The sequence below is a fragment of the Podarcis filfolensis genome (assembly GCF_964270895.1).
Source record: "Podarcis filfolensis genome assembly, chromosome: 1".
NCBI lineage: Eukaryota > Metazoa > Chordata > Lepidosauria > Squamata > Lacertidae > Podarcis > Podarcis filfolensis.
The window spans coordinates 10,500,867-10,527,037 of NC_139604.1; the positions used below are offsets into that span (position 1 = coordinate 10,500,867).

At 42.9% G+C, this 26,171-nt stretch overlaps 1 protein-coding gene across 5 annotated transcripts in view; it reads left to right on the forward strand.

Moving 5' to 3' along the window:
* Positions 1-1,695: 1,695 nt before the first annotated feature.
* The window catches only part of ALS2 (alsin Rho guanine nucleotide exchange factor ALS2), a 51,609-nt gene continuing 27,133 nt past the window's right edge, over positions 1,696-26,171 (forward strand). For 2 of the 5 annotated variants that reach the window (XR_014551226.1, XM_083626076.1), the window contains exons 1-13: positions 1,711-1,815; positions 5,968-6,037; positions 6,892-7,046; positions 7,490-8,400; positions 12,060-12,420; positions 14,078-14,246; positions 14,598-14,694; positions 15,976-16,053; positions 17,193-17,375; positions 18,404-18,575; positions 20,589-20,769; positions 21,644-21,709; positions 25,694-25,856. Coding sequence is in view for 4 of the 5 variants with exons in the window: in XM_083626076.1 (XP_083482202.1) it covers positions 6,018-6,037; positions 6,892-7,046; positions 7,490-8,400; positions 12,060-12,420; positions 14,078-14,246; positions 14,598-14,694; positions 15,976-16,053; positions 17,193-17,375; positions 18,404-18,575; positions 20,589-20,769; positions 21,644-21,709; positions 25,694-25,856 (2,556 nt within the window). In the remaining variant the exon portion in view is untranslated. Of the gene's footprint in view, positions 1,816-1,877; positions 2,018-3,153; positions 4,179-5,967; positions 6,038-6,891; positions 7,047-7,489; positions 8,401-12,059; positions 12,421-14,077; positions 14,247-14,597; positions 14,695-15,975; positions 16,054-17,192; positions 17,376-18,403; positions 18,576-20,588; positions 20,770-21,643; positions 21,710-25,693; positions 25,857-26,171 lie in introns of those variants that run through there. The other 3 variants (XM_083626073.1, XM_083626074.1, XM_083626075.1) reach the window with 3 other exon arrangements.

The window sequence follows — 26,171 nt, forward strand, 5'->3', positions numbered from 1 at the left end:
CCCGCTCCCTACATCCGGAGGGTAGGATTTGAACCCAATGCCTTCAAGTTACGAGAAAGGAGATTCAGACTAAACATCAGGAAGGACTTTCTGACACTAAGAGCGGTTAGACTCCGAGAGGTGGTGGACTCTTCCTCCCTTGGAGGTTTTAAAGCAGAGCTTGGGTGGCCATTTGCCCTGGTTGCTTTAGCTGAGACCCCTGCATTGCATTGACACCCTACAATTCTACGCTGAGAGCTCACAGAGGGGACTATTAAATTTCTTGTCATGCTGCTTCATGCGCTAATCTTCCCACAACAGAGAAAAAAGGCAGAATGATACACCTTGACAGGTATCTGAGGGGATGCTTAGGGCGCTCCAGTCAGCTCTCTCCTCCGTACCACAGAGATAATAGCAGGGCCAGATTTAGGTTTGATGAGGCCCTATGCTACTGAAGATAATGGGGCCCTTTATATGTCCAGCTATCCTTTGTCAACAACAAATTGTCGCTCTTTTCTGTGTTGAATATATGCTATATGGTAATTTATGGACCTAACAGGTATCTAAAGCCATTTGCACATGTTGCCATGCAACCAGTCCATGCAGTGTAGGCACCCTATATATATAGAAATGAGTGATATTTTAGGGAGCAAGCTAGCAGGCATTACTTACATCATAGGAACCTACACAACACAAAACACTGTTGCTGTATATGTTTTATTTTATTTGTTTTCTATCTTATATTTTGGAAATGTACATCCAGTTGTTGTTTTTCCCCTTTAATTTTTTTGGGGGCCCTAAACTATACCTTGTTAAACTTTTAGGTAAATCTGGCACTGGATAATAGAATGGTCGAGTTGGGAGAGACCCCAAGGGCATAGCTGTCAACGTCTCCCTTTTTTTAAGGGAAATTCCCTTATTCCGAATAGGATTCCTCGCAAGAAAAGGGAAAAGTTGACAGCTATGCCCAAGGGTCATCTATCTCTTTTTTTTTTAAATAAATTTTTATTAATTTACACCAAAAAACAAAAAAAAACCATATTAGTTTCACATCAATTTTTTCCACAACTTATTCCTTTTCTGGACTTCCTTCAGCTTTTCCGTAAATCATCCATAGTTATTATTTAAATTACGCATTTCTTAGTTTTATATTGACATTATTTATATCTTTCTTTTCTATTCCCTTTAGACAATATTTCTTAATTTTTCACAGTGCTTCTTTAAATCCCATTAGCGTTATCTGTCCCTCACTTATATATTCCAGATATTCCACAAATTTCCCCCAGTCCTCCATGAACTTTTGGTCTCTTAAGTATCTGATCTTTCCTGTCAATTTATCCAGCTCCGCATAGTCTAACAGCTTCATTCTCCATTCTTCCACTGTCGGTATTTCCTGTTGTTTCCATTTCTGGGCCAGTAAGGGTCATCTATCTCAACCCCCTGCAATGCAGGAATTTCAGCTAAAGCATTCACCTCACATGCGCGTATAAAATATCTCTGTGTGTGTGTAGAGTGAGAGGACGGTGCCTCGCCGCGCGTGAGAAAAAACCCCAGCTTGGCCGAAGTTCGCTTTCTTAGCGCCCCTCGCACTAGTTTGTCCCACTCGAGGCCCCGTCCCCGCGCGCTCTCTCCGCCCGGCCTACCGCCCCCGCCTTCTGTTTCCCAGCCTCTTTTCCTAATCTTCCCTCAGCAGAGGCCGAAAGACTGGCCCCGCCCCCAGGGCCCACCAGGCCCCGCCTCCCGCCCGCCCGCTCTTTACGTGAATCAGCTGCTTTGAGCGTCCCTAGAAGCCGGCGGGGAGCTCGGCGGCTTACAGCGTAAGGCGCGCGGTTGCAGGTGAGAAGCGGGGGGGGGGGGGGGGGCGGAACGCCACACACGCACGCACGCACGGGAGGGGGGGGGGAGAGAGTGTTTAGTAAGGGAGGATGACGGCGGCGACGACGACGACGCCGGGTTCCGAGCGGCTCGCGCGCGCCAACTCCCAACCGCCGCTTTAGCCCCCTTTCCCTCCTCTACCCCACCCCTCGGCGCGCGAGGGGTGAGTGAAACTTCAGTCACGTGCTTGGCGCGCGGGGTGGCGGGGGGGGGGAGGGATGAGAGAAAACGGCCGTCGCCCGCCTCACATTTGGAACCAGCCTCACCTGCCTGTCGTCATTGCTCTCATTGGCATCGTTGCTGCGGGCTGCCTGTCCTTTAATAAACCAGCATGAAATATATTTTCTTTTTTCTGTAGTGGGCACCTCCATCTATCTGTTTTCGTTTCCACAAATATATATATATATATATATATATATATATATATATATATATATATATATATGTATGTATGTATATATGCTTACGAGGTGAGGTGAGGGACTATATATATATATATATATATATATATATATGTATATATGTAGTCCCTCACCTCATAAGCACTGTGGCCTTTTCCCGTCGTGAAGGGAAGGGGATGTTGATTCCACTCCCTTCCTTCCTCCATAAACGTCAAGAGACTTAAAACTAGCATCAAGTGTGAACCTGTTGAATTTTGGAGTTTGGTCCTTTTCCCCTCCGCCACTCAGAATACAGCTTTTGCCTGCCTCTTAGAAAGGCTAGATAATGTTTCATTCTGTGCCTTGCGCAGGTCTTTTTTGTGTGTGTGGAAAAACAACTATCTGGCAAGGTATCAATGTGTGATGGCATTGGTCCCTCTTACCAGCTGTGGCTTAGGGCCTTTCCAAACAGCTTGCTTTTCCAGGGGGAGATTGCGTTTGCTGCTGCTACTGCTTTGCTCTCCGTAGTCGCGGCTAGTGATATCTCTGTTCCTGCTTTATTAAATGGAACAAGGCCAGCTTTGCTGCTGAGGGATAGTCTTTCCCCACCCTCCTCCTTCAAATATATTTTTGCAAAGATGTGGAAGCTAGCATCGAGCAGATGACTGAAGAGGCCCCCAAGGAACAGGGACAAAGATTTGCAATTATTTTAAAATGTAATGGAGCATCCCTGAAGAACGCATGGAATCCTGAACAAGAGCCTACTATGCTGCAACATTTTGATGCAGATCTCAGTGTTACGTTCGAAAGTTGCTTCTGTCCTGCCTCACATACAATAAGAACAATACACTGTTCCAGAGGCATTCCTGCAGCACCGTGGGTGTAATAGTCCTGTTTGCTGGAAAAGAAGCATTTTTCTGCAGCTACTGGAGAAACTGTGATTCCTTCCCATTCCCCATGGAAGCATTTGCTGGTCTGATGTCTTGACTGATGCCATTCTCTTCAAGGGCAGCCATATTGTTTTGGGAATGAATGCCATACAGACCTGGGAGCCATTAAAACTAAACATTAAGTATATCCAATCTTACCTTCAAGGGAATGAAAACGGATTGGAAGTGTTTACAAGCTTCTTAAATTGCCTGCAGTTGCCATCAAATTGCCTTAAGAATAAGAGTTCTGATTTTCAAGATTGGCTCCCATAATGGAAAATGTGACACCTTATTTTATTTAAGGGAGGCTAGTGGCACCTTCATGTTGTATCCTGTTTTCTTTTATATTGCTGAATGAGATGTTCATGGGAATAAAGACATGGTTAAATGACCAGTCAGCAGTTTTTGCTTAGTTTTTATTTCAGTCTGAAGACAGGGATGGGAGGCAATTTCCTTGCGCAGCATTTTTAAAAAGTGTATAGGGAAGTGGCCAGGAACTGGTGAAGTCTTGCATCTTTAATTCTGGAATAGTGTTACACAACTGCAACATTTGAAGAGCTTCCAGTAGTTTACATGTCTTGCTCTAATTGGTCTAATGTTTGGTTACATTTTCTTCCTATAACTTTTTTAAAAATCTGCATTCATTGTTCCTTTAATTCTGAATGCTGTTAAGTTTTCAGTTTTCCTACTTTCATTCGCCATGGGTTTTGCATTCTCCAGTGTCAATGCAACATCAGTCAAATTTACTCAGAAGTATGTTCCATACTTCCATGGGTTCAGTGGGGCTAAACTTCTAAAATGTGTACTTAAGGGGTCCAACTGAGCATTCATCCCAAGGAAATCTCTTCTGTCGGAGAGGAACAAGATCTTGTGGTGGCCATGAACACAAGTGGGAACCCCTGGAGCCAACAAAACTTGTGCTAGCAGCCTTGAGTGGCACCCCGTTTGAGGAAGTGGAAATATTGGATGATTCTGCAGCCTCCTTCTGGATTCTCTCACAACTTCCCCAAGAGTGGTGTGTGAAATTGGAAGTCCAGAGCTAGCTACTTGGGAGGAAGTGAAGCAAGTGCAGGCACTTGAACTAGATTAAGAACCTATGAGAGCCAGGAGGAGTGGAGTAAAGCTGCTATGAGAACCCTTTAGTTTTTCCTGAGAGTCACAAGTAATTGAACTGGTGCACTGTGCACTTATTAGGTATGCCAGTTGGTTCCTGCTTGTTGTCTTGATTCTTTTTATAATGTGGTACTGGAAGTTTTTAAAAGGCCTTCGGGGAATATGACACAATTTCGATGTTCAGGTGATGGTTCTGTGTGCATTACTTCCTTTATCATCGAAGCAGTAAGCCAACATGAGAGAAAATAACCAGACATTCTCTTACAAAACAAAACTAAAATTGGGTTTAAAATACAGCTACACAAACGTAATGATGGTCACTAGTGTGTATCTTGCCAGAGGCAGCAGAATATAGAAGTACTGGGAATAGGCTGGGCTGACCTCACTGTGCAAACACCACAGTGACACAGAGCAGCAGTATTTAGGATTAAAATCCAAGCATCTGATAAAGTAGACTGTAATCTACAAAAGCTTTATGCCAGGCATCGCCAAACTTGGCCCTCCAGCTGTTTTGGGACTACAATTCCCATCATCCCTGACCACTGGTCCTGTTAGCTAGGGATGATGGGAGTTGTAGTCCCAAAACAGCTGGAGGGCCAAGTTTGGCCATGCCTGCTGTATGCCATACTAAATTTGTTAGTCTTTATGGTGCTACAAGAGTCTTTGTTTTGGGTACTATATACTTAAGCAGCTAAATTATATATTCAAGGCAATGTGAGATCATTAGTAAATAGAATTTTTTGTTTTTAAGCATCCAGTAGAATTGTTTCTCATATCAGATTTTTCTAAATGTTAGTGTTCTCACAAGTAAGGAAACGGAGACGCTGAATTATAGGGAAATTCTGTTGCTTCTTGGCATGGCATGTGTTTATGGCTGCCCAGCAGCAGGATATGTGTATCATGAGGGAAGAGGTAACACTTGTATGGTTTTCTTACTTTTATCATGGCAAGTTGCTGGGGAGAGGGTTCGTACAATACACACACAGTTCCAGCTTTGTAAGTACAGTATAGTCTTGTATATGGAAGTGTGAGAAGCAGCCATGGTGGTTGTTCTGCAACTGTGTATGCAAGAGATCTCTAGAAACTGAAAACGTATGTTAAAAACTTGCTTATCATAAGGAAAGAAAGTGTTGAATAATCACAACTTTCTCCTGAGGGCTATGACTGTCCTAATTGGACACTTTAACAGCTGGTCATAAGAGTGGTGCTAGCTGAAAAGGTCTGTTTTGAAGGAGCGTTCTTTTAAAAAACTTGCAGTGAAAAGGCCTTTCATGAAATATGTGGGCAGAGTAATTCTGTTGAGCTTTTGTTTCTAATTTTTTTTAATGGCATAGCATAGAAACTTTTACGCATTCCAGTCTTCTGTAGATGTTCAAAGCTGAGATGACCTTTTTTTTTTTGCACTTTCTTGCACCCTGTAGGACAGTAGTGTCCAAACTTTTTTCAAAGAGGACCAGATTTGATGAAGTGAAGGGCCGTGAGGGCCGACCAAAGGGCCAACCAAGGTTATTTTTATGATTTTACCCCAAAGTTGTTGAGCTTTTTTTTTAGGATTGAAGCTGAGCGTTTTTTAGGATTTTTACCCCAGGAAATAAACTGCCACAGAGTCCAGATTAAACCAACCGGCGGGCCAGATGCTTTTCCACATGTACTTCAGCTACTAAACTTGTGTTTTGCTTTCGTCTTAACAGTTCCTATCTCAAAGAGGAATGATTTGGTAATGGCCTCTTCTTGCTGACTGATGGACCCTAAAGAAGAAAGGTAAGCCTATTTGTATTTGATGCTACATCTAGACGGGTGGTGCAAAAAAATTCAAACTAATAAAATTTTGGATCCACTTGCCTGTGACAAGGAAGAATCGCCTTTGATCCAGTAGGCATGGGGCATCTTACAAATTGGAAACAAGTGAATATTTCAGACTGTTGAGATGGCAAAAAATGGCTACCTGTATATAGGCAGGCAGAGTAAAAGCCCTTTGCAGGCTAGTAAGGTTTCTGAATTTACTCACAAATCTGATTTAATATGCTTTTAAACCAGTATAACATATTAAGCCAAGGAAATAATAATTGATGGTATTCCAGCACACCTATTTAAACTCTGACTCTTCTTTGGAACCAGAGGATAGGGAAAAAGGAAAACAAATAGCCATTTTTGGTTCACAGCATTTTAAAGTATAAAAGTTTGCTTCTAATTGTTCCCAGTAGTGAACAAACAGACAGAGATACTGGCCCAAAGCCATCCATTGAGCTTAATGGTTGAGTGGGAGTTTGAACCTATGTCTCCCTGGTCATTATCCAGTCACTATCATATAATTCACGCTGCACTGCTTCCCTGTCTTATCTGTACAAGGGATACTGGGAATAGGCATGCTTTAAACTTACGCAGACCGATGTTGAGGGTGTGCAAACATGCTCTTAAGATTTCCTTCTACTGGTGTTTGGTATTTAACAATGAGTTGCCCTCCTGGATATTACAAATGGATAAAACCTGCATTCTGAGAATGAAGTGCAGCTGATGTATCATGCATATGTGCAAAACAATTTCTTCTGAATTAAACTTGTGTAGACTTTAAATTAAGCTTACATTATCAGCATTTTATTTATTTTGCTACATAGTTCAGCAGACCAAGAGGGAGCGCGAGAGAGAGGCCTGGTCTATACGTGGCAGGCTGGTTGCTGTTGTCCAGATCCTGAAAGACTTCCAGGTTGGAGTGGGAAGATAGTGTTGCAGGCAGCAGTTGGCATAAACCATGGTGTGCTTCTCTCAGAAGGTATGGAATGTTGGTCCTAAGAGCATTATTTAATATTTAAGATGATGATGATGATAGCATTTGTAAAATTAAATTTCAAAGTTATTGATTTTCCACAATTGCATTTTATGAGGATGGAAACAGAGGTCTTCAGTATTTTTAAAAAATGTATATATAATTGCACGTTTGGATTATACCTCTCTACCACTTGAAGAATTTGGTATAGCCAAAGAAAGGCAAGAACTGAGCCATGCATGTTCTCGTGAAGAAAGATGATGTCAAAACTCTTTAAAACTTTTATTCAAGATTTTTGTCCTAGATCAATTCTTTCATATGTAGGACCTTGCTTTGTGGGCAGATTTCTCTGTAAATTTGCCTTCAGAACCAATGAGAACTAGCCTATTAATAGCCTGATTCTCTAGTAATTGTAATGTATTTTCAGTGTGTGTGTGTATTTGTTTCAGATGGTGAGGTTTACAGTTTTGGAAAGCTTCCCTGGAGGGTTGAGTTGGAAGATGCTTATATCAGCTGTCCCATCTTGGAAAAGGCTTTGAATGGACAACATGTTGTTACAGTGGCAGCTGGCAGCTTCCATTGTGGAGCAGTGACTGAAGGTGGCGACGTGTACATGTGGGGTGGAAATTCTGCCGGCCAATGTGCAGTGGCCAACCAGGCCTTTGTGCCGGAACCCAAACCCATCAGTATTTCTGACTCTGAAGCTAGCCATCCCTTGCCAATACGGATTTTGCAGCTGGCATGTGGAGAGGAGCACACCCTGGCGCTCTCCCTAAGCAGGGAGATATGGGCATGGGGAAGTGGCTGTCAGCTGGGGCTCATAACCAACACTTTCCCAGTTACCAAACCACAGAAGGTCGAGTACCTGGCAGGCCGCGTTGTGCTTCAGATTGCATGCGGAGCCTCTCACAGCCTGGCTCTTGTGCAGTGCCTCCCTGCTCAAGACATAAAGCCTATTCCAGAGAGATGCAATCACTGCAGCCAACTCCTGATCACCATGACCGACAAAGAAGACCATGTCATTATCTCTGATAGCCACTGCTGCCCATTAGGGGTGGTTCTAGCTGACTCCCACTTGGAATGCCGCATCTCTTGCTCCTCGCTAGAAACTCTAGAGAGGAAGAGTATAACAAGCAGTCAAGGTGACGATTGTCAGAAAACGCTTACAGAAGACCAGGCACTCACTGCCGCAGAGTATGATGCAGCAAGTGTGTTTTCAAACAGCGATGCCCAGGAAGACAGTGGCATTTCTAGCCCAGGAAATCTCTTGATAATGGACAAGGTGACAACAAAGCAGCACTTGTCAAGTCTTCCAGATCATCCGTTAAATGAGAAGCCTATGGATCAGCAACCTGAGCAGGTACCCACAGTCACTAGGCTGTGCTTTCATTGCTGTATGATCACGCTGTCCTGCAAAGTTCTGATGATTCTTGAGAACTGTGACTTTAAATGAGAGCTATAGTTCTGAAGGAGGCATAGCTTCCGTCTGCCCCTTAAGCTGCGGTCAAAAGCCTGCATAATTTAAACAGAAGAAAAAATACATAAGAAAAGCAAGAGTAGCAGAAAAATAAATTCTTCTTCCCCCAGGCTTTTGACAAATTAAACAATATATGGCCTTTTAAACTGTGCGGGGTTTCCGGATTATTGTTTTGTTTATTAAATCAAAAGGTCCTTCACCTGGCACTCAAAATGTAGACTTGGTGTCAAATGAGCCTTTTTGGTAAGTGTATTCCAGAGTCAAGGTGCCATAACTGAGAAGACCCTGTTATTCGTTTTCATCAAACTCACTTGCAGAGGCAGACCTGGAGAGGGGTCTGCCAGAAACATCTTAGTAGACAGGAGGATTCATGCAGCGTTTGGTATTGGTTCTTTTATTATGATCTGATTGACAATTTCATATACAATTATAAAAACAGATGCAACCTTTACTATGATAAAACAAGTAAAGCCATTCCAAATGGAAATAATTGCATAAATTTAACAAAGGAGGTTAGTCTCACAAAATAAAATACCTTAACTGACAGAGGCCAGAATAAAGAGGAGCACCTTCAGTCTATTGCATAAGCAGTACAGTGGTACCTCAGGTTAAGTACTTAATTCGTTCCGGAGGTCTGTTCTTAACCTGAAACTGTTCTTAACCTGAAGCACCACTTTAGCTAATGGGGCCTCCTGCTGCTGCCGCGCCGCCGGAGCCAGATTTCAGTTCTTATCCTGAAGCAAAGTTCTTAACCTGAAGCACTATTTCTGGGTTAGCGGAGTGTGTAACCTGAAGCGTATGTAACCTGAAGCATATGTAACCCGAGGTACCACTGTACCATGAAACTGCACCTCTGTGGGCAGGCAATTCCCCCGTTTAGCAGCTTCCACAGAAAGTCCTCTTCCACTCTCGTAAGGGTGGTGGAATCACCAGGAGTTCATTTAGTGCCAAAAGTGGGAGAAGCAGAATCGATTCCTCATCTAAATTGGCCTGTGTCATTTGGTTGCTACTCAGTATTATGGGAGGTTAAGATGATGTCTGATTGTTTCCTTTCTTGATAATGAACAAAAACCCAGGAGTTCAGTAGTAATGCTCAAAACTAGTTTTTTTGTATTCTGGATACTTTTGTGCTGCAGTGTTAGGTGGCGTGCCAATCTTGATTTTTCTATAATGAAAAGATCACTGTCCAAGCAGTCTGTGTCTAAATATTTCCCGTTTGGCTGTAACAAATAAAATTATGCTGACTTTTCCTGTGACTGGTCAAAACAGCCCTGCTTTGTGAACAAGGCATTTACCCCTTTTTCAGTTCATACTACAGAGTTTTGAACTGCTGTTCTGTGTGCAGTTGAGAGCTTTTTCAAGCCAGGGCTGCACATGTGCAGTTGACTACATATAAAGGGCACTGAAGTTCAGTCCCCAGCAGTTCTTGTTTTTCAGCTTTGGCATCCAGCTGAGAATTTAGAGCTCAGTGTTCCTTAGCACTTTATTCTGGGTGGGGTGGGGGGTGGAATTGCACACGTGTACTTCAGAAATTGTTGAGAGGTTGTTGTTTTATTTAAGCAGGACTACTTTTATAATCACTTGAATCAACCACCAGAAATTGTTTGTGATTTTTATCCTGTAACCTAGATGTAGGGAGCCTTTGGCCCTCCAGATGTTGCTGGACTACAACTCCCATCATTCCCTGGCCATGGGTCAGGTTTTCTGGGGCTGATGGGAGTTGGAGTTCAGCAACATCTGGAGGGCCAAAGGTTCCACACACCAGCTGTATCTAAAAACCTTGAAAACACATCTAAAACATTTCTCTATTAGAAAAAGGGAAAATCTTTCAGGATAAGATGTACATGTGGCCTGAGTGCCAAGCCTTGAAAAACCTCTCAAAATCCCAAGCTAAGCCCAGTCATAGTCCAGCCATGGTTACCTTCTATGTGTAATATATACTCCTGGAACTGGGCTGACCATAGTGAAGTGGCTGCCTCAGGCAGCTGATTGATAGAGCAATGGAAGGGACAGCCAAATTTAGTTAATGCATCATTGTATTTTTAATGCCAAAGGGGTGGAGGAGTGCTTCTGAGACTTTTTGCCTTGGGTGCCAGAATAGCTTACTTGATCTTGGATGCTGCACACCTTGACTTAGGGAGAGGGGATGTTTACTGCTCTGCCTCAGGCAGCAAGAGATCTTTGGGCAGCCCCGTTCTAGAGAAAGCTCTAAAACTACATTCCTAAAAGCAGCCCAAGACACTTTTAAATGGGGAGCTATCAGGGAGTGCAATCTCATGAAAATGAGCATTAGACAGCATTTCCCCCTGTCTCAGATTAGTTATGAGGAAATAACCCACTTTACCTAGAATATCCTTGGAAGATATATTTCCTAACCCAGTTGTTAGGAAACCTAGTTGTTTTCTAACCTAGTCTCCCTTGAAACATAAGATACAGCATCCTTAGACTCCTAACACATCATATTAACACCTACTCTGTCCAAAACAAATGAGGTAAACAAGCATAGCATGTGAGTACTAAGAAATAGGAGCCCTGCATTGAGTCACGAACTGCATACTAAAGTAATGCTACTCTTTGGAGAGTGTGGAAGAATGCTTCACAATTGCACAATTGCTCTGAAATGAATTCAGAGATGTAATTTCACAGTTGTTGTTCTTTCCTAATTAAACTTGTGCCATATTTTCTTCTAACCTGGGTCTGAATCTTGTACAACCCTTGAAGTATTGATCCTTGGCTAACTCACTTCATTATTGTTGTTATTAATGTCTTAAATAAGCTAGTGACTGCAATAGCTGGCTTTCTAATATAATTGGATTTATTATATTTATAACCTGCCCTTCAGCCACAAGGCTTTCAGTGTGGTGCACAGCATTTCATTAAAAATATAAAATAAAACCATTAGACACCCTAAAGCACTAATACAGCAGCAGAGAAACAGATTCTTTCAACTGACCACTTCCATAGGCCTGAAGGAAAAGTTGTCTTAAACTGAGGTCAAAAAATTTAATGCGAACAGACCTTTACTCTAACCAAATATGTAATGTTATAAACAATGTAAGTCGAATAACCAATCCTCGATTCAGGCTTGAATAAAATTATGAAAAGTACACACGCTCAATATGATTTTGGCCTGGTTTGCATTGCACAGTCAGCCAAACAATGGCTTACTGGAACTGCGCGAAAATGCAAGCTCTTAGAAAGGAGCTTGCTTTCATTTTGCTCTTCCTGGTTCTACTTGCTCCCACACTGAACCCAAGTCCCTCCTCACTATGAGCTGTAGCCTTTTGGCCAAAACCTTGTCTTAGCTCCTTTCAGTGTGGGACCAAAAAGAACCAGGGAGGAGCGAAACAAACTACTTCCCAAGAGCCCTCATGTTTGCACAGTCCCTGTAAGCCATAGTTTGGTTTACCTTGTCATGCAAACCAGGTTTGGATGGTAATCAAGCAGAAGACTAGAGGTTATGATCTTGTTTTAAAGCTTCCTTACTCTGGGTTTGCTTGTTCTAATTAGATTTTGTGGGGTTTCTGTTACTATATTTCCAGCAATCTCAAGAAGAAGAACTCACCGCTTGCCTACCCAGTCCACCAGGCCCAGGCACATCTGCCCTTAACAGCCTGGTAGTTTCTTGTGCATCAGCAGTTGGCGTAAGAGTTGCTGCTACATGCGAAGCTGGGGCCTTGTCACTGAAGAAGGTAATGAACTTCTATGGCACAGTTCCAGGTGACACAGTATCCCCACCAAGCGCTGGCTCTCCAAGCCTGGATGGGGTGAAGGACAGCCGAGAGGAGCAGGTCAGGTTGGAGTCAATGCAGGGAAAGAAGAGTTCCAGCTTGGTGGATATTCGAGAAGAGGAATCCGAAGGAGTCTGTCGAAGGCTTTCCTTACCTGGTTTGCTCTCCCAAGGTGAGATGCTCACAGGTGGTTCCAGCGTTATACATCTTGGGGATTTTGGTTCTTTCTTGATGTGTAATTTCTGTGTGTGACAGGGCACACATATTTTTCCTTACATTGATTGTCTATCAATTTTTTAAAACGCATAGTGTTACTTTGTTCTTGTTTATTAAGCTTGTCACTCATTTTTACACAAGCATCTCAAAGCTGTTCACAAATATAGTAAAATACACAGTGCAGTATGCAAAAGCCAAAATAATTAAAAGCAAAGCACAATGCAAGGTAATAAAATCATATAAACAACTCATCCATCCCCTGAAATAGGTCTAATCACCACATTGAGCTCCCAAAGATACATAAACACACACAAAACACCAACTGCTGCAACCTGCACATCATTCATATAGCTGTAGAAAAATCACAAAAGCTCCTCTTTAGGGGCTGCAAGTGCAAATACTGTCACTGTTAAGACAACTGTTGATCTCAAAACTGTGGTGCACTAATAACAGCAGTGCATGCATTTTTTAGATAAGCAGTTGTCTTAACAGTAAGAGTTTTTTTCACTTGCACCCTTAAAGAGGAGTTTCCCTAACTTAAGGAACTCTTGGGACAAGTGCAGTCTAAGGGCAGGGGGCCAGGAACTTCCCTCTTGTATTCTGCACACGATTATTCATTTATGCAGCACTTTTAATTTGCAGAGTGCTTTAAAATATTTACCCAAGTGCATTGCCTTGCGTTACGAATTGCTAAGGCAGGTTGACAATCAATTTGGTAATCCATCTTGTGCCAGAAATTAAAGAGGAAGGAAGAAAGCTACTTAACATTATCCCTTTCCTACCTAAAGCAAGTGTTTATGTAAAGCAGAGGTTGCTGTAAAAGTATTGATGCAGTCTCCTGTGTTTGCAACGTTCCTTAATGTTTCCCTTTAGTCTTAAGCATGTAGTAGGTAAACAAGAGGTCTAATAATACTCTACTGCCCTGACTCTTGTCTCTGAATTCTGTTTCCGCAAACCTAGGATAACCTTAAGGCAAGGTTTGCCATACTTGGCTCCAGCTGCTGTTGGACTAGAACTCCCATCATCCAGTGGTCAGGGATGATGAGAATTGTAGTCCAAAAACAGCCTTAAGGTATTACCTAGGTTAGAATTCTTCTTCAGACACAGAACTAAGTACCATGGAAAATGACCAGCCGTCATCTTCCTTGAAATTTGTAGAAGACTAGTTTGTTGTTAAGCTGCAGTTTCCTCCTCCTTATGTGGCACTTAGGAAGTATGGTGCATCTTCTGTCCTCACAATCACATTCCATTCTCTGAGAACAAAATGACAGATCTCATTCAAATTAACTACCCAGTGCGCTCTGAGCTACAGGTGTGAGTTGCCCTTAAGTGTATGTGTCTGTGTTAATCTTGGAGTTTATTTTGGGTTTGTTGACCTGGATTGACAGGGTGACAACTTGAAGGTGCTGCAAGGTGACATATTGCCTTTTCAGTTTAAAATGAAACGGCACTGTTTGATCAAGCCATGCTTGTTGCAGATTGCTTAGTCAACATCTTCATAACATCCTGATGTTCCCAAATGACTTTGTGAATCAGCCTTCTTTGTTTGACTGAAATATTTTATTTTAGTGTCTGTACACTTAAGGATTTATTTTTGTTTCCCGTGTTAAAAGTTTCTCCAAGGCTCTTGAGGAAAGTTGGACGAGCCAAAATGAGGACCGTGGCCCTCACACCAACTTACAGTGGTGAAGCTGATGCCCTTCTCCCATCTCTGCGAACAGAGGTGTGGAGCTGGGGTAAAGGAAAAGAAGGGCAGCTAGGACATGGTGATACTCTGCCAAGGTAAGCTTTCACTGAGGAAATCTGTTCCATGCCAATAGGCAGTGATATTTGGGGTTGATCTTCTATAGCTGTTTATGTTCTGTTGAATGCTTCATTATATTATAGAATCATAGAGCTGGAAGGGACCCCCATGGGGCCATCTAGTCCAACCCTCTGCAATCATTAGATGACAAACACAACACAACAACTTAGGATCAAGATTTGCGTGATATTTTCATCTATAATGCTGCCGATACCTTAGATGCATTGAAATCTTTCTCCTTATTAAGCCTATGGAATATATCATTTAATGTGTGTAGATTTCCTGTGTGCTTACCTTGTGGGTCCTGATTCTGTTTTGTGGGTTCATAGGCTCCAACCACTTTGTGTAAAAAGTCTCGATGGGAAGGAAGTAATTCATTTGTCTGCTGGTGGCCACCATTCCTTGGCACTCACTGCCAAATCGCAGGTATGAGGGTGAAATACTGTTTGCTTCTTTTCCAAGGGGTTATAGTGGGATCTGCTTGTTTTTCCTGGGTCAAACTCTCATTTCACTTTTCGGAAAAGGAAACTTGAGCAGCACGCATAATGGACTTCGGGGCCTTTTTACATAGGTGTATATATTTTGTATGAATGTGTGCATCTGAGCTTAAACTTTTTTTAAAAAGCATGCACATCTATTTCAATACTTCTCCTGAAATGTAGAAAAAAATTGGTGTACACCCCTCCAAAAGCAGAGGTAACTAGCTAGTGAATTGTGTGTAGGATATGAACTACCAGATTTGTTCTGGCTTGTCCTCATGCCTCAGTGTTTTTTGGGATCAGCGCTGGTATAATTCTTCCCCTGTATGAATGGGCAGCAGCAAGGAAATGACAGGCAGATAAGGAACAGTGGCAGAAATGCCAGGAAATAGAGTGGCAGTAGTTTAAAGGCGGGGGAGGAAGAGAAGGAGAGGGAGAAAGGGGATAATAAGAGAGAGGCTGCACAAGAGTTTCCCCCAACACATATAATAATGAAGGGCAGAGTGGGAAGAGATGGAGACAGAAAGTCAAACATGTGCAATATATCTGGTGGGAGAGACTAAGGAATCTGATCCTACTTTGCTCCCGCTAACTAGAGGTTTAAACCAGGGATGGGAAACTTGTGACCCACCAGATGCTGCAGCGTCCCCAATCCCTGTCCGTTAGCCATGCTGGCCTGGAAGTTGAGAGTTCAACAGCATCTGGAAGGTTCAGGTTCCTCAGCTCTGATGTGACCGTGGTTTGCTTTAAAATCAAAATCAAAAGTGGAAGCTTTGAGTCAAAATCAAAAGTGGAAAGATGAGCCCACAACTTGCTGAGGTTTGCACATGTTTATCAATGAGAAGCTCATGGTTTCCTATTGCATCTGGACCAAGCCAGACAGTTTTAGTGTTCTTTCTTCTTCTTCCAAAGATGGGGGCTCTAGAACTAAGTCCTGCTACTGTGAAGCACTGGTTGAGGTTACAGTATTGGGTGGTGAGGAAAGGGCATTCTGCCCATGGCTTCTGTGGGCAATAGAACTGGCCTCTGATCTATAGGATGCTGAACTGTACAGCTTCATGCATTTACCATCCTGCTCCTAAAAGGAGATTTGCTTCTGCAAAAGGTAGGAAAAAATATCTGGATGGACTTCTGTTAATTCATGTAGTCTCCTAACATACTGTAATCTTAATTATTTGAAAATGACTATCCTTTCCCACCACCCCTTCCCCTTGATCTTTTTACACAGGTATATTCATGGGGCAGCAATACCTTTGGGCAGCTTAGTCACTTAAGTTCTCCAACCACAGTCCCTCGCCTTGCAAAGGTACTATATGTGTCTTTTTTATATAAAAAAAATCAGTACTATTTGTGACATTTGTGGTTATTTATGTGGACTTCAATCTTCACTAGCAGTTATTCCTCTTTGCATCGTGTATATTGGTAGGGGGGTTGGCTCATCTTTGTGGACAGAAAAAAATTGTAGGCTCTAGCACCCTGTGTTTCTCTTGATAGGGATTGCGGTTTTCCCTGCTCCCAAACAGTGCAAATCGGGAACAACCCCCAACTTCAAGCAGCAAGCTGAGCAGAAGAAGGTGCAGAATCTTCCCTACAGCTTCTGCCAGCTTGCAGCTATAGTGAGTTTGAAATGACCCTGCAGTTGCATTGCAGTTCAGAGGGCCTTGGAAGTGCAAGGCAAATGTGGGGGTGATCCTTGCCCTCCCGCTGCAGCTTTGGTTTTGAAACAAGCTGGGACTTGAAGCACAGCACTAAAAATAAGCCCCAGCCCTCTTAAGCTCTAAAAAAGAAAGGCTGGGGTTTGTTTGGGTTCAGCATTTGCCAGGTATTTGCGTGTCTGAGAAACACAGCAGCCAAACAAGTTTTTACCACTCTTTCTAATTCCTGAGCCAGAAAGGAGAAGCTTTTGTGGTTTTGACCCTATACCTTCGCAGCAGCCAAATAACCCCCAGATTCCCTCCTACCCAAAACTATGGATCATCCCCATAGTTGCTCTGAGCTTCTGAGAGCCTCAAAAGGTCTGTGCAACTGAGGTGATGATCTCCAGACACCTTTGGAGCTCCCAAAGTTGGGAAGAAGGCTGGAATCCCATCATTCTTATCAGACGATGGTGGTGCACTCACCATGACCATTGAAAATGTTGGAAGGCTGGATATAGGTAAAATAAGCCTGAAAACTGAAATCATACAGGCTGTTAAAATCCCATTGCATAGCACTTAACTATTGAAACTGTACAGGGTTACATTTTAAATTCTTCCCAAATTCTTGCACAGCTAAGAGCATCTTAATTGATTGAAACCTGCCCCTGTTCCTTTAAGCAGGTGTCAAATTTCCGCATGTAAAACACTAAAGTCCTTTGATGAAAGCCCCTTAGAAGCCCATTCTTGATTGTCAAGAAGGATTTCCCTTTATTATTATGTCTTTTTTTTTTGTTTTACTTCCTTCTAGGTGTGCGATGACAAAAGCATCTGGAACATAGCAGCTGGTCCAGATTATTCATTATTCCTAGTAGATGGAGAAGAGTTTCAACCTTCATTATACTATAGTGGTCGAGAAGAAAAGAAAGAGAGTGATGTTTCATCTGAAGATAGCTGCTTTAAAAATTCAACACTGTTGCTAAACTGTAGTAAGGTATGAATTAAGTTCTGTGTTCTAGAAAACTTTAGGGCCTAGCAGTGGCATCTTAATTGGTAGGGTTTGGAAAAGTGTAAGCTGGAGTTCATCTCCCCAGTGAGCCCAAGCCCCTTTCCCCAAAAAAATTCAAATTCTCCTGCAAAAGTCCTCTCTGCTCCAGCTGCTCCCTTCTCTCTCCTGATCAAACCAACCTTACAGCAGCAGGAAGGCCTTGAGAAGGGGCTCTTGTTAGCCCCTCAACCCTGCTGCAGCAGTATGCCAGGCACCACAAATGATGGAAATTGCATTTCCCATAGTTCCTTGCACCTTCCTGTTCCTTTTAAGAGGTACAGGGGTTTTAAAATAAAAAAAGAAAGGTGATGAAGTCTCTGGACTTTCGCTGAACTCCTGGTCTTGTCAGTGAGACCATGGCATGGCAAACTTTGAAATTAGCTGGGATAACATGATGCTGAGGAACAGGTGTTGTCCATCACTAGTCAAGTTTTAGGCTTCGTTACAGGCTATGTTATAGTACAGTAAGAGAGGAGACTTCATAAAGGTGTTCCAGGAGGCTGCTTCAAGCATGCAGGGCAATAAGAAAAGGAGGGCAGCAATTTGAAGGAGCTGATGTGATCACACTGGATATCACAGGAAACTGTGGTATAACGAGTCAGGATATTGGTGCTCAAACTGAGTATGTGTTGCAGGGGTGGGGGAAGAGTGTTTAGGCAGAGACATCAGCTTGTTCTTGGACTGATAAAGCATATTTTATCAGTCCAAGATTGTGGCATATGAATTGGGCCAATCTAATAAGTCATTTGACTGCTATATTTATTTTTATATCTTGATTTCTGGCTATACAACAAGGTTTCCGATTAGACGGCAGAATGTATACATAGCCCATGTTAATGAAACCTATCTGCGTTTTGTGAGCGTTCCATTGTGTAAGGTGTGTAACTCAGAAGAGCTTGATTTCTATATTAAGTCATGGTTATTTGTAAACCCCTTTTCTAGGGGATTTTTAATACAGTCTGTCTTCCCTCCAGCTAGGGTACATTAGCAGTGTGATGGCTGGTGGGAATAACTGTTTGGCTTTAGTGGACAAAAACATTATGGGCTACATTGCAAGTCTGCATGAGTTGGCTTCGATGGAGAGACAGTTCTATTCCAAACTGAGTGCTATAAAATCTCAAGTTCTCAGACCCCTCTTGGGATTAGGTAAGCAGCATCACTTTTCTGATTGTGACTTCTTTAGAAACACAACCTCTTGATGTTTGTATGTTCCTGGAAGGCAGTACCTGCCATGATCTTGTCTTCTGCTTCATTATGCACCCAAACCTCTGTAATCAGATATCTCTCCCCTCTCTGCCCATATGCATGATGTTTTGCTGAGAGGTTCAGATAAGGAAAGCACTGCAAGCTGTCTTTGTGCTAAAATGAATCTCCTGCTGTTTCTCAAGACACAGCACTGCTCTTTTAATACTTAATACACCACAAGCCCCCTTCCAGGTGCGCCTCAGCCGGCAGCCCTGACTGTACAGTCATACCTCGGGTTGAATGTGCTTCAGGATGAGCAGGTTCGAGTTGCGCTCCGCGGCAACCCGGAAGTAATGGAGCGCGTTACAGTGGTACCTCAGGTTAAGTACTTAATTCATTCCGGAGGTCCGTACTTAACCTGAAACTGTTCTTAACCTGAAGCACCACTTTAGCTAATAGGGCCTCCTGCTGCCGCCGCACCGCTGAAGCACAATTTCTGTTCTCATCCTGAAGCAGAGTTCTTAACCTGAAGCACTATTTCTGGGTTAGCGGAGTCTGTAACCTGAAGCGTATGTAACCTGAGGTACCACTGTACTTCCGGGTTTTGCTGCTTGTGCATGCGCAGACACTCAAAATGACATCATGCGCAGAAGTGCTGAAACGTGGCACGCGCAGACACGGGTTACGTTTGCTTCTAGATGCGAACAGGGCTCCGGAACGGATCCCGTTCGCATCTTGAGGTACACTGTATCTATAAAGCAGTAGTCCTATCTTTTGACTGCCTTCCATCATGTTGCCATTGCCGCCCACCCCCCCTTGCCTCAGGCCAGGCTTGTCTGCATCTAATTTTGACATCATCCAATTGGCCTTCTAGAAAATTCTGAAATGAATAGAGGAATCTATTACTAGGCTAGTTGAATAATGGGCTCATCCACCAGCTGAGCACACCTGCCCTAGCAAGCTTGCACAAGATTTAAAACATGATACAATGCACAATGTATTTGATCTGGTCTGATCCACATTTACAAAGGCAATCGTTTGTTGGCTTCTTTAAAAAAAATTCAAGTCACATATTTGGTGGGTGTAGTTTGAACATTAAGCTGCGTAAATGCTTGTATAATGGGGGGCGGGTTAATTTCCACAAGTAAGTAGTCCTTTTATGGTCAGATAACTTTGAATATATGGAGAATACAATGTCCATTTTGGCATCATCAACAAAATGGATCTTATGTCAGAAATATCCTGTAATAACATTAGAAAAGAAATGGGACAACTTGGACATAGTACACCAGATGCATTACTCAGAACTGTAATAGATCTCTCTTCTTTAAGAGTACACATTCATAAACCCATGATTCCATAGTGGAAAAAACTTGCATAATGTCAGACCAACATTTGGCAAACTTAGAGGGAAGACTGGACACAATGTTGTGGCTGCTTGATGTTGAGCTTGTATAAGTAGTACAATGATTATCAATACTGGTGGTGACCATTTTGTGCAGGGATTCTGTTCCTGCCCTCCATTCGCATTGGCAGAGCATGCATAAGCCTACGACGCCCTGTTACACCCCAGTCTGACCTCTTCCAGGTCCAAAAGTACCCATGCATCGACGGCCATGCGTCAGCTGGTCGTTCACAAAATTGTCGCTACCTGTAATTCTAATCCTAATTGACAACAGCACAGTCCTAACCATGTCTGCTCAGAAGCAAGTCCTATTGAATTTAGTAAGGCTTAATTTCAGGTAAAGGGGGTTAGGAATTGCAGCCTTGAAAGTTGTGTGGTTTTGTTTTGCAAGGAGAGTGGAAAAATTGTTAATGACATTTGTTGGCATCTCCTTTAAATTTATTGCATGTTTTGATAGCCTGGGTTAATTCTTGTTCATGATGTATTGAACTAAAAAAAGTTTCCACTCCTTAGTGCACACCCCAGCTTCAAATAGCTCACTGCATATTGTTTGCTCATCTCCTCTGCAGATAATTTAGGTGCTTCATCAACAGTGCAGCTGTTGCAGGAAATGGCTAGTACGTTCAGCAAGCTGTGTTACCTAATCGGTCAGCATGGAGCCTCTTTGACAAGCTTTATTCAAGGGTCAAAAGAGGCAAAGAACTTGGCTGTCCTGAAGCATTCAAGCCTCTTTTTGGAAAGTTACACTGAGCAAGTATCTCATTTTTATTCTCTGGAGATTTATTGTTTCAGGCACGACGTGTTACAAGGAAAAACTAAGATGAAACAAAGAAAGACAGAATTGAAACAGCACACTTGCTATCACCTGAATTATTGACTTGTACTGTAGGGCTGAACTTTACACATTCAGTAAAGTTGGCAAGTGCTTGTTCTGGACTGTACCACTTCAGATTGCAAGCCTCCCTGAATTCTCCCTCATGTAAAATTTCAAGAGAAAAGTCACACAGCCACATTTGTGGCTGAGTTGACATTGAAATGGAACGATTGGGCATGTTAAATGCTCAGGCATCATTGATGTACTATTGTGGATATGATGGAATGTTAAAGCTTGCCAGTCATTTAATCTTTAAGGTGCAATCCACCAGAACTCGTGGTGTGAAATTGCTGTTCATTTTGATGCATTGTGGCAGATGCTCACTGTGCAAGCCCTGTTGAAATGGGCATTGTGCAAAAAGTTCTTGGAAGGGTGCATTGTATAAGCTAACACCATTATTTCAAAGGGGGCACATTGTGTGTTCTTGTGTTACCCTTGTAGTCCCACATTGTGAGTCTTCCTATAATAGATTTTCACCCATTTTTTGTGGTGTGTGTGGCAATACTAGTGTGGGAGGAAGCTGGAGTGTGGACAAGGTGTTAATGGTTATTGAAGCAACTATTCTGCAGAGAAAGATCATGCTGCAAACACAATGTGAGACTGTAGGGTGGTGATGTCAGTTTTCCATTAATCAAAAAGAGGTTGTTCACACTCGCCCCTTAGATCCTCCATCCAGCAAATTCATCAGGTTGATTTACATTTGAAATGCCTAGGCTTTCTCACTTTTCTTCATCAATGTCTCTGATTTAGGTACTGCACTTCCTTGACAAACTTTCTGGTGATGGGAGGATTTACGCTTCTCTCCAAACCAGCAATGTAAGTTAGTCCTTCTAGATGTTGAGTCTGGTGATTTGATGTTACAGTAATGTCTGCAAATCCTGGTGTATTACCAATGTACCCATGTGTGAATCTGGTAGCTCTGCTTACTGTGAGTGCTAAGATAATGGTTAGTAGTGCAGCTGCATAGAATCTTGTATAATCCTTAGCAGGGGTTCTACAGAAAAAGAGAGAGAGGAAGGGAGGAAGGTAGGTGTGGTCTGTTAGTGTCTGAGGTTGGTGTCTCTTGCAGTACCTGAAAATGCACCCGTTCACACTGACTTTTGGCTCTTGAGGTGTATATTTTTTAAGACCCACCTTAGTTTTGCAATTTTAAGTTGTTTTAGACTGTGCTTCGTATTGTGTAATATTGCATTTTAGGGACGCGGGTGGCGCTGTGGGTTAAACCACAGAGCCTAGGACTTGCCAATCAGAAGGTCAGCGGTTCGAATCCCTGTGACGGGATGAGCTCCCGTTGCTCGGTCCCAGCTCCTGCGAACCTAGCAGTTTGAAAGCACGTCAAAGTGCAAATAGATAAATAGGTACAGCTCCGGTGGGAAGGTAAACAGCGTTTCCGTGCGCTGCTCTGGTTTGCCAGAAGTGGCTTAGTCATGCTGGCCACATGACCCGGAAGCTGTACGCCGGCTCCCTCGGCCAATAAAGCGAGATGAGCGCCGCAACCCCAGAGTCAGCCACGACTGGACCTAATGGTCAGGGGTCCCTTTACCTTTACCTTTACCCAATATTGCATTTTAATGTTAATCTTATGTTTTAATTGTTATAACACACCCTGGAATCATAGGGTGAAGGACGGGAAACAAATTGTAATAATACCTTCCCAGCTTCCTAGTTTTTTTCATTATTATGAAAGTTGCTTGCTTACCTTCCCTTTGTCAGATGAATCCCTGAAATAAAGTTTCTTACGCTTTAGAATAATGAAAACCCTTTTAGGATGTCATTGTGAGCTATCAGTGCTTTGCTCACAGGAAAGGACCCTGCCCCTTAACAGGTGAAATGAGACAAATTTAATAGAAGTCCAAGTTTCATCCCAAATTCTGGCCCAAACAACCAGCCTGTAATAAGCATATATAACATTTGGATCCTAATGTCAGGTATTGTGTGGGGTAATAAGGGCCTTATATGGTGGTCAGAATCTATTAGGTAGCTCTATTCTTATTATCTGTGTTGAAAACCATTGAAGCATTAGTCATTTCTTCCATTATGGGTATCAAAGGATGTAGGACTGTGTCTCTCCAGATAACGGTTATATGCTTAGAATGACTGATTCAGGAAATGAGATCTTTGCAGCAAGATACCAATGTCAGTGGCTAATGATATGAGATGGTCTTCTGTGACTATTCCTTTGTACAGCCTTTTAAGTAATTCATCATAAAAGGGAAGCAGCAGCTCACCAGGACTCCTCATTGTCAGGCAACTTAGCGGCATTTCCTTTGAGACATTAGCCGAGACTTGGTCTTACGATAGTTCTGATACTCCTTGATGCTTGTGTATTGTGACTTCCAAGTGTTGCTCTCAAAGCACTTTAAAAATGCAAACCATCCAGATGGTTAGTCTGGTGGCTAAGAAAAAGAGCTTCCTGATTAAAAAAGAGAGAGAGAGCACTTTCCCCCCCTTGAAGCTCGTTCGAAAATGAGAAGTCGGGGAACTAGGCAAGGTAGATGCGTTTGATGCTTCTGTGGCAGCACCTCGTTAATCATGTAGAGTGGCCCTGCTGTTTAGTTCACTAAGCTACTCCTTTGTTCCCAAAGCTTTGATGTGTCGCTCTTCTCTGCCTTGCAAGCCTTCCTTTCCAAATTTCCACCTTAACTTATTTCGTAGCTGTACAAATTCATTGCAAGTTCGATGTTTCATTGCAGACAGCAACACAGAAGAAGTCAAAAGCAGTAAATGGTTGCATTCACCAATGCAGTCTTGTGTAATATTTGACTAGATTTTCCACCACCCTTAATTTAGCACTTAAAATTTGCATTGGAAAACTTGAAAGGCACTATTTTTGGAGGCACTATGCAGCTGATAGGCAACGGGTGTATCAACTTCCTTCGGTGATGCAGGAAATAAACTTGGCTAGTGGTCAGCAGCAGTCAGCTCTGGAACTCTCTGCCCACTGAATTTGGTTGAGCATGGTCTCTGATGGTATTCAGATGCCAACTCAATCATGGCTTTTGACCTAGGCTTTTGGGTATTGTTACTGATACTTATTCATATGTCCATAGTAGAGGCTTTGCTTATGATGACACTATGATATTTACCGTATTTTTCGCCCTATAGGACGCACTTTTTCCCCTCCAAAAATGAAGGGGAAATGTGTGTGCGTCCTATGGGGCGAATGCAGGCTTTCGCTGAAGCCTGGAGAGCGAGAGGGGTGGGTGCGCACCGACCCCTCTCGTTCTCCAGGCTTCAGGAAGCTATCCACAAGCCGTGGGAGAGCTGCGCCCGAGGTTCCCCCGACCCCAACCCCCAGAACAGGCAGCTCTCTGCAAGCCATGGGAGGGCTGCGCGAAGTCGCGCAGCCCTCCCACAGCTTTTGGAGAGCTGCGCGAAGCCCGAAGCCTGGGGGCGCGCTGAGCTCAGGACCCTCCAGGCTTCGGGCTTCGCGCAGCTCTCCCACGGCTTGTGGAGAGCTGCCTGTTCTGGGGGCTGGGGTCGGGGGAAGCTCGGGCTTCCCCCGCCCTAGCCCCGCGCCTGGGGGGGAAATAAATTTTTTTTCTTTATTTCCCCACCAAAAAACTAGGTGCGTCCTATGGGCCAGTGCCCCCTATGGGCCAAAAAATACGGTATGTATGGATATAACATTTTATTGACTTTCGCTGTTACCGTTCTGCGATCTTTGGATGAAGGGAGAGATATAAATGGCTTAAATCTAAATAAAAAATAAATTTCAAAGACATGCCACAGGGTGGGGCAGGGGACACCCAGAACGTATTGCGGGGGTAGTATATGGTCCACAGGTTAGATACCTCTAGTTTAAATAAAGAAACTAGTGTTGTTAATAAGTAGTAATTTATGTATTTGATTCCCAGTAAATCCATATCACTTCTAACAAGAGATAGCAAAATACACAGGCTGCATTCTCAAGTAGCTATAAACCAAGAAGCTTGGTGTAATAAACCACACTGTGCCTGAACTGTGTGCAAGCAGGAAACAAGCCAGGAAAGTGATAGCTTAGTGTTACATTTGAGCTCAGGTATGTGGTTTGCTGCTCCCTAAACAGGCTGTGATCCTTAGCCCAGCCGTAAGTCATGGTTTGCTGTTTACATACGGATCATGGCCTGTTTTAGAGAGAAACAAACCACAGTTTTGGTTTGGAACCTAGCACTTAAGTCGTCTTCTTGCTGGTTTGTTTATGCAGAGTAGGGATGTTCAGGTGCTTGCACAAAGAATGCAGCTTTTGCACGGTATAGTTTATTAAGCCAAGCTTCTTGGCTTACCTTTTATGCGTGAATGCAACTGTAGGATTTTATACAAGTGAAGCTTGATGCTCTAAGGACTCCTTGAAATTAATGCAAAACATTAGCCTTGAGTATTTTTTAAGTGCAGTAGACCTGGGGTAGGTCTAACTCTGGCTTCCTCAACCTCGCCCCCCCCCCCCGATGTTTTTGGCCTACAATTCCCATGATCCCTAGCTAGCAGGACCAGTGGTTCAGGAATGATGGGAATTGTAGTCTCAAAACATCTGGAGGGCCGAGGTTGAGGAAGCCTGGTCTAACTCATACTGCCTGACCTCTGTATCAGTGAAAGGGCAGGTAACAATGTATATCTGGGCCCAAAGTCACATGGTGGTGTTCCGCAGCTGAAGCTAAGCAGATCCAAACCAGTTTGCAAGCTGCCTGGGTGGAAGGACACCTGGAAACCATATATAAATATGTTCTGAGTTCCACAGAAGAAGAGTCAGGCATAAGTATAGTAAGTGTTGCACTGAAAGCATTGTCAAAACATTAACACATATCTGTCTTTATACTGTAGGGATTTCTTAACTAAAAGCCAGGCATTGCTTCAGGATCTGTCAGAGACAAATGAGGAGGCTCTCCCATTGATAGAAGTGTTAAATACTCTGTTTTTCTTGCCAATCCGACGACTTCATAATTACGCTAGAACTTTACTAAAGCTTGCTACGTGTTTTGAAGTGGTAAGTTGCTGGATAAGAAAGTTTCGCTCAACAGGAGACATTTTGTGTTTGTTTGTTTTTTTGATCTCATTGCTAACATAATCATTCCAGGTGGGGTAATATTTTTAATCAGTTCAAAAAAAAAGTACAAATGCAGTTGCATTTGTTATAATAACTAAGCGGTTTATTCTTCATTGTATTAGTGTTCTTTTTAGTTACTTAAATATTATTCATAGTGTTCAGTCACAGGAGAAGTTGTTTCAGTTGATTTAAATATAACATTTTCAGAAACTGCAATTACTGTAATGAAATATTACAATAGGTCTCTGGAAGCAA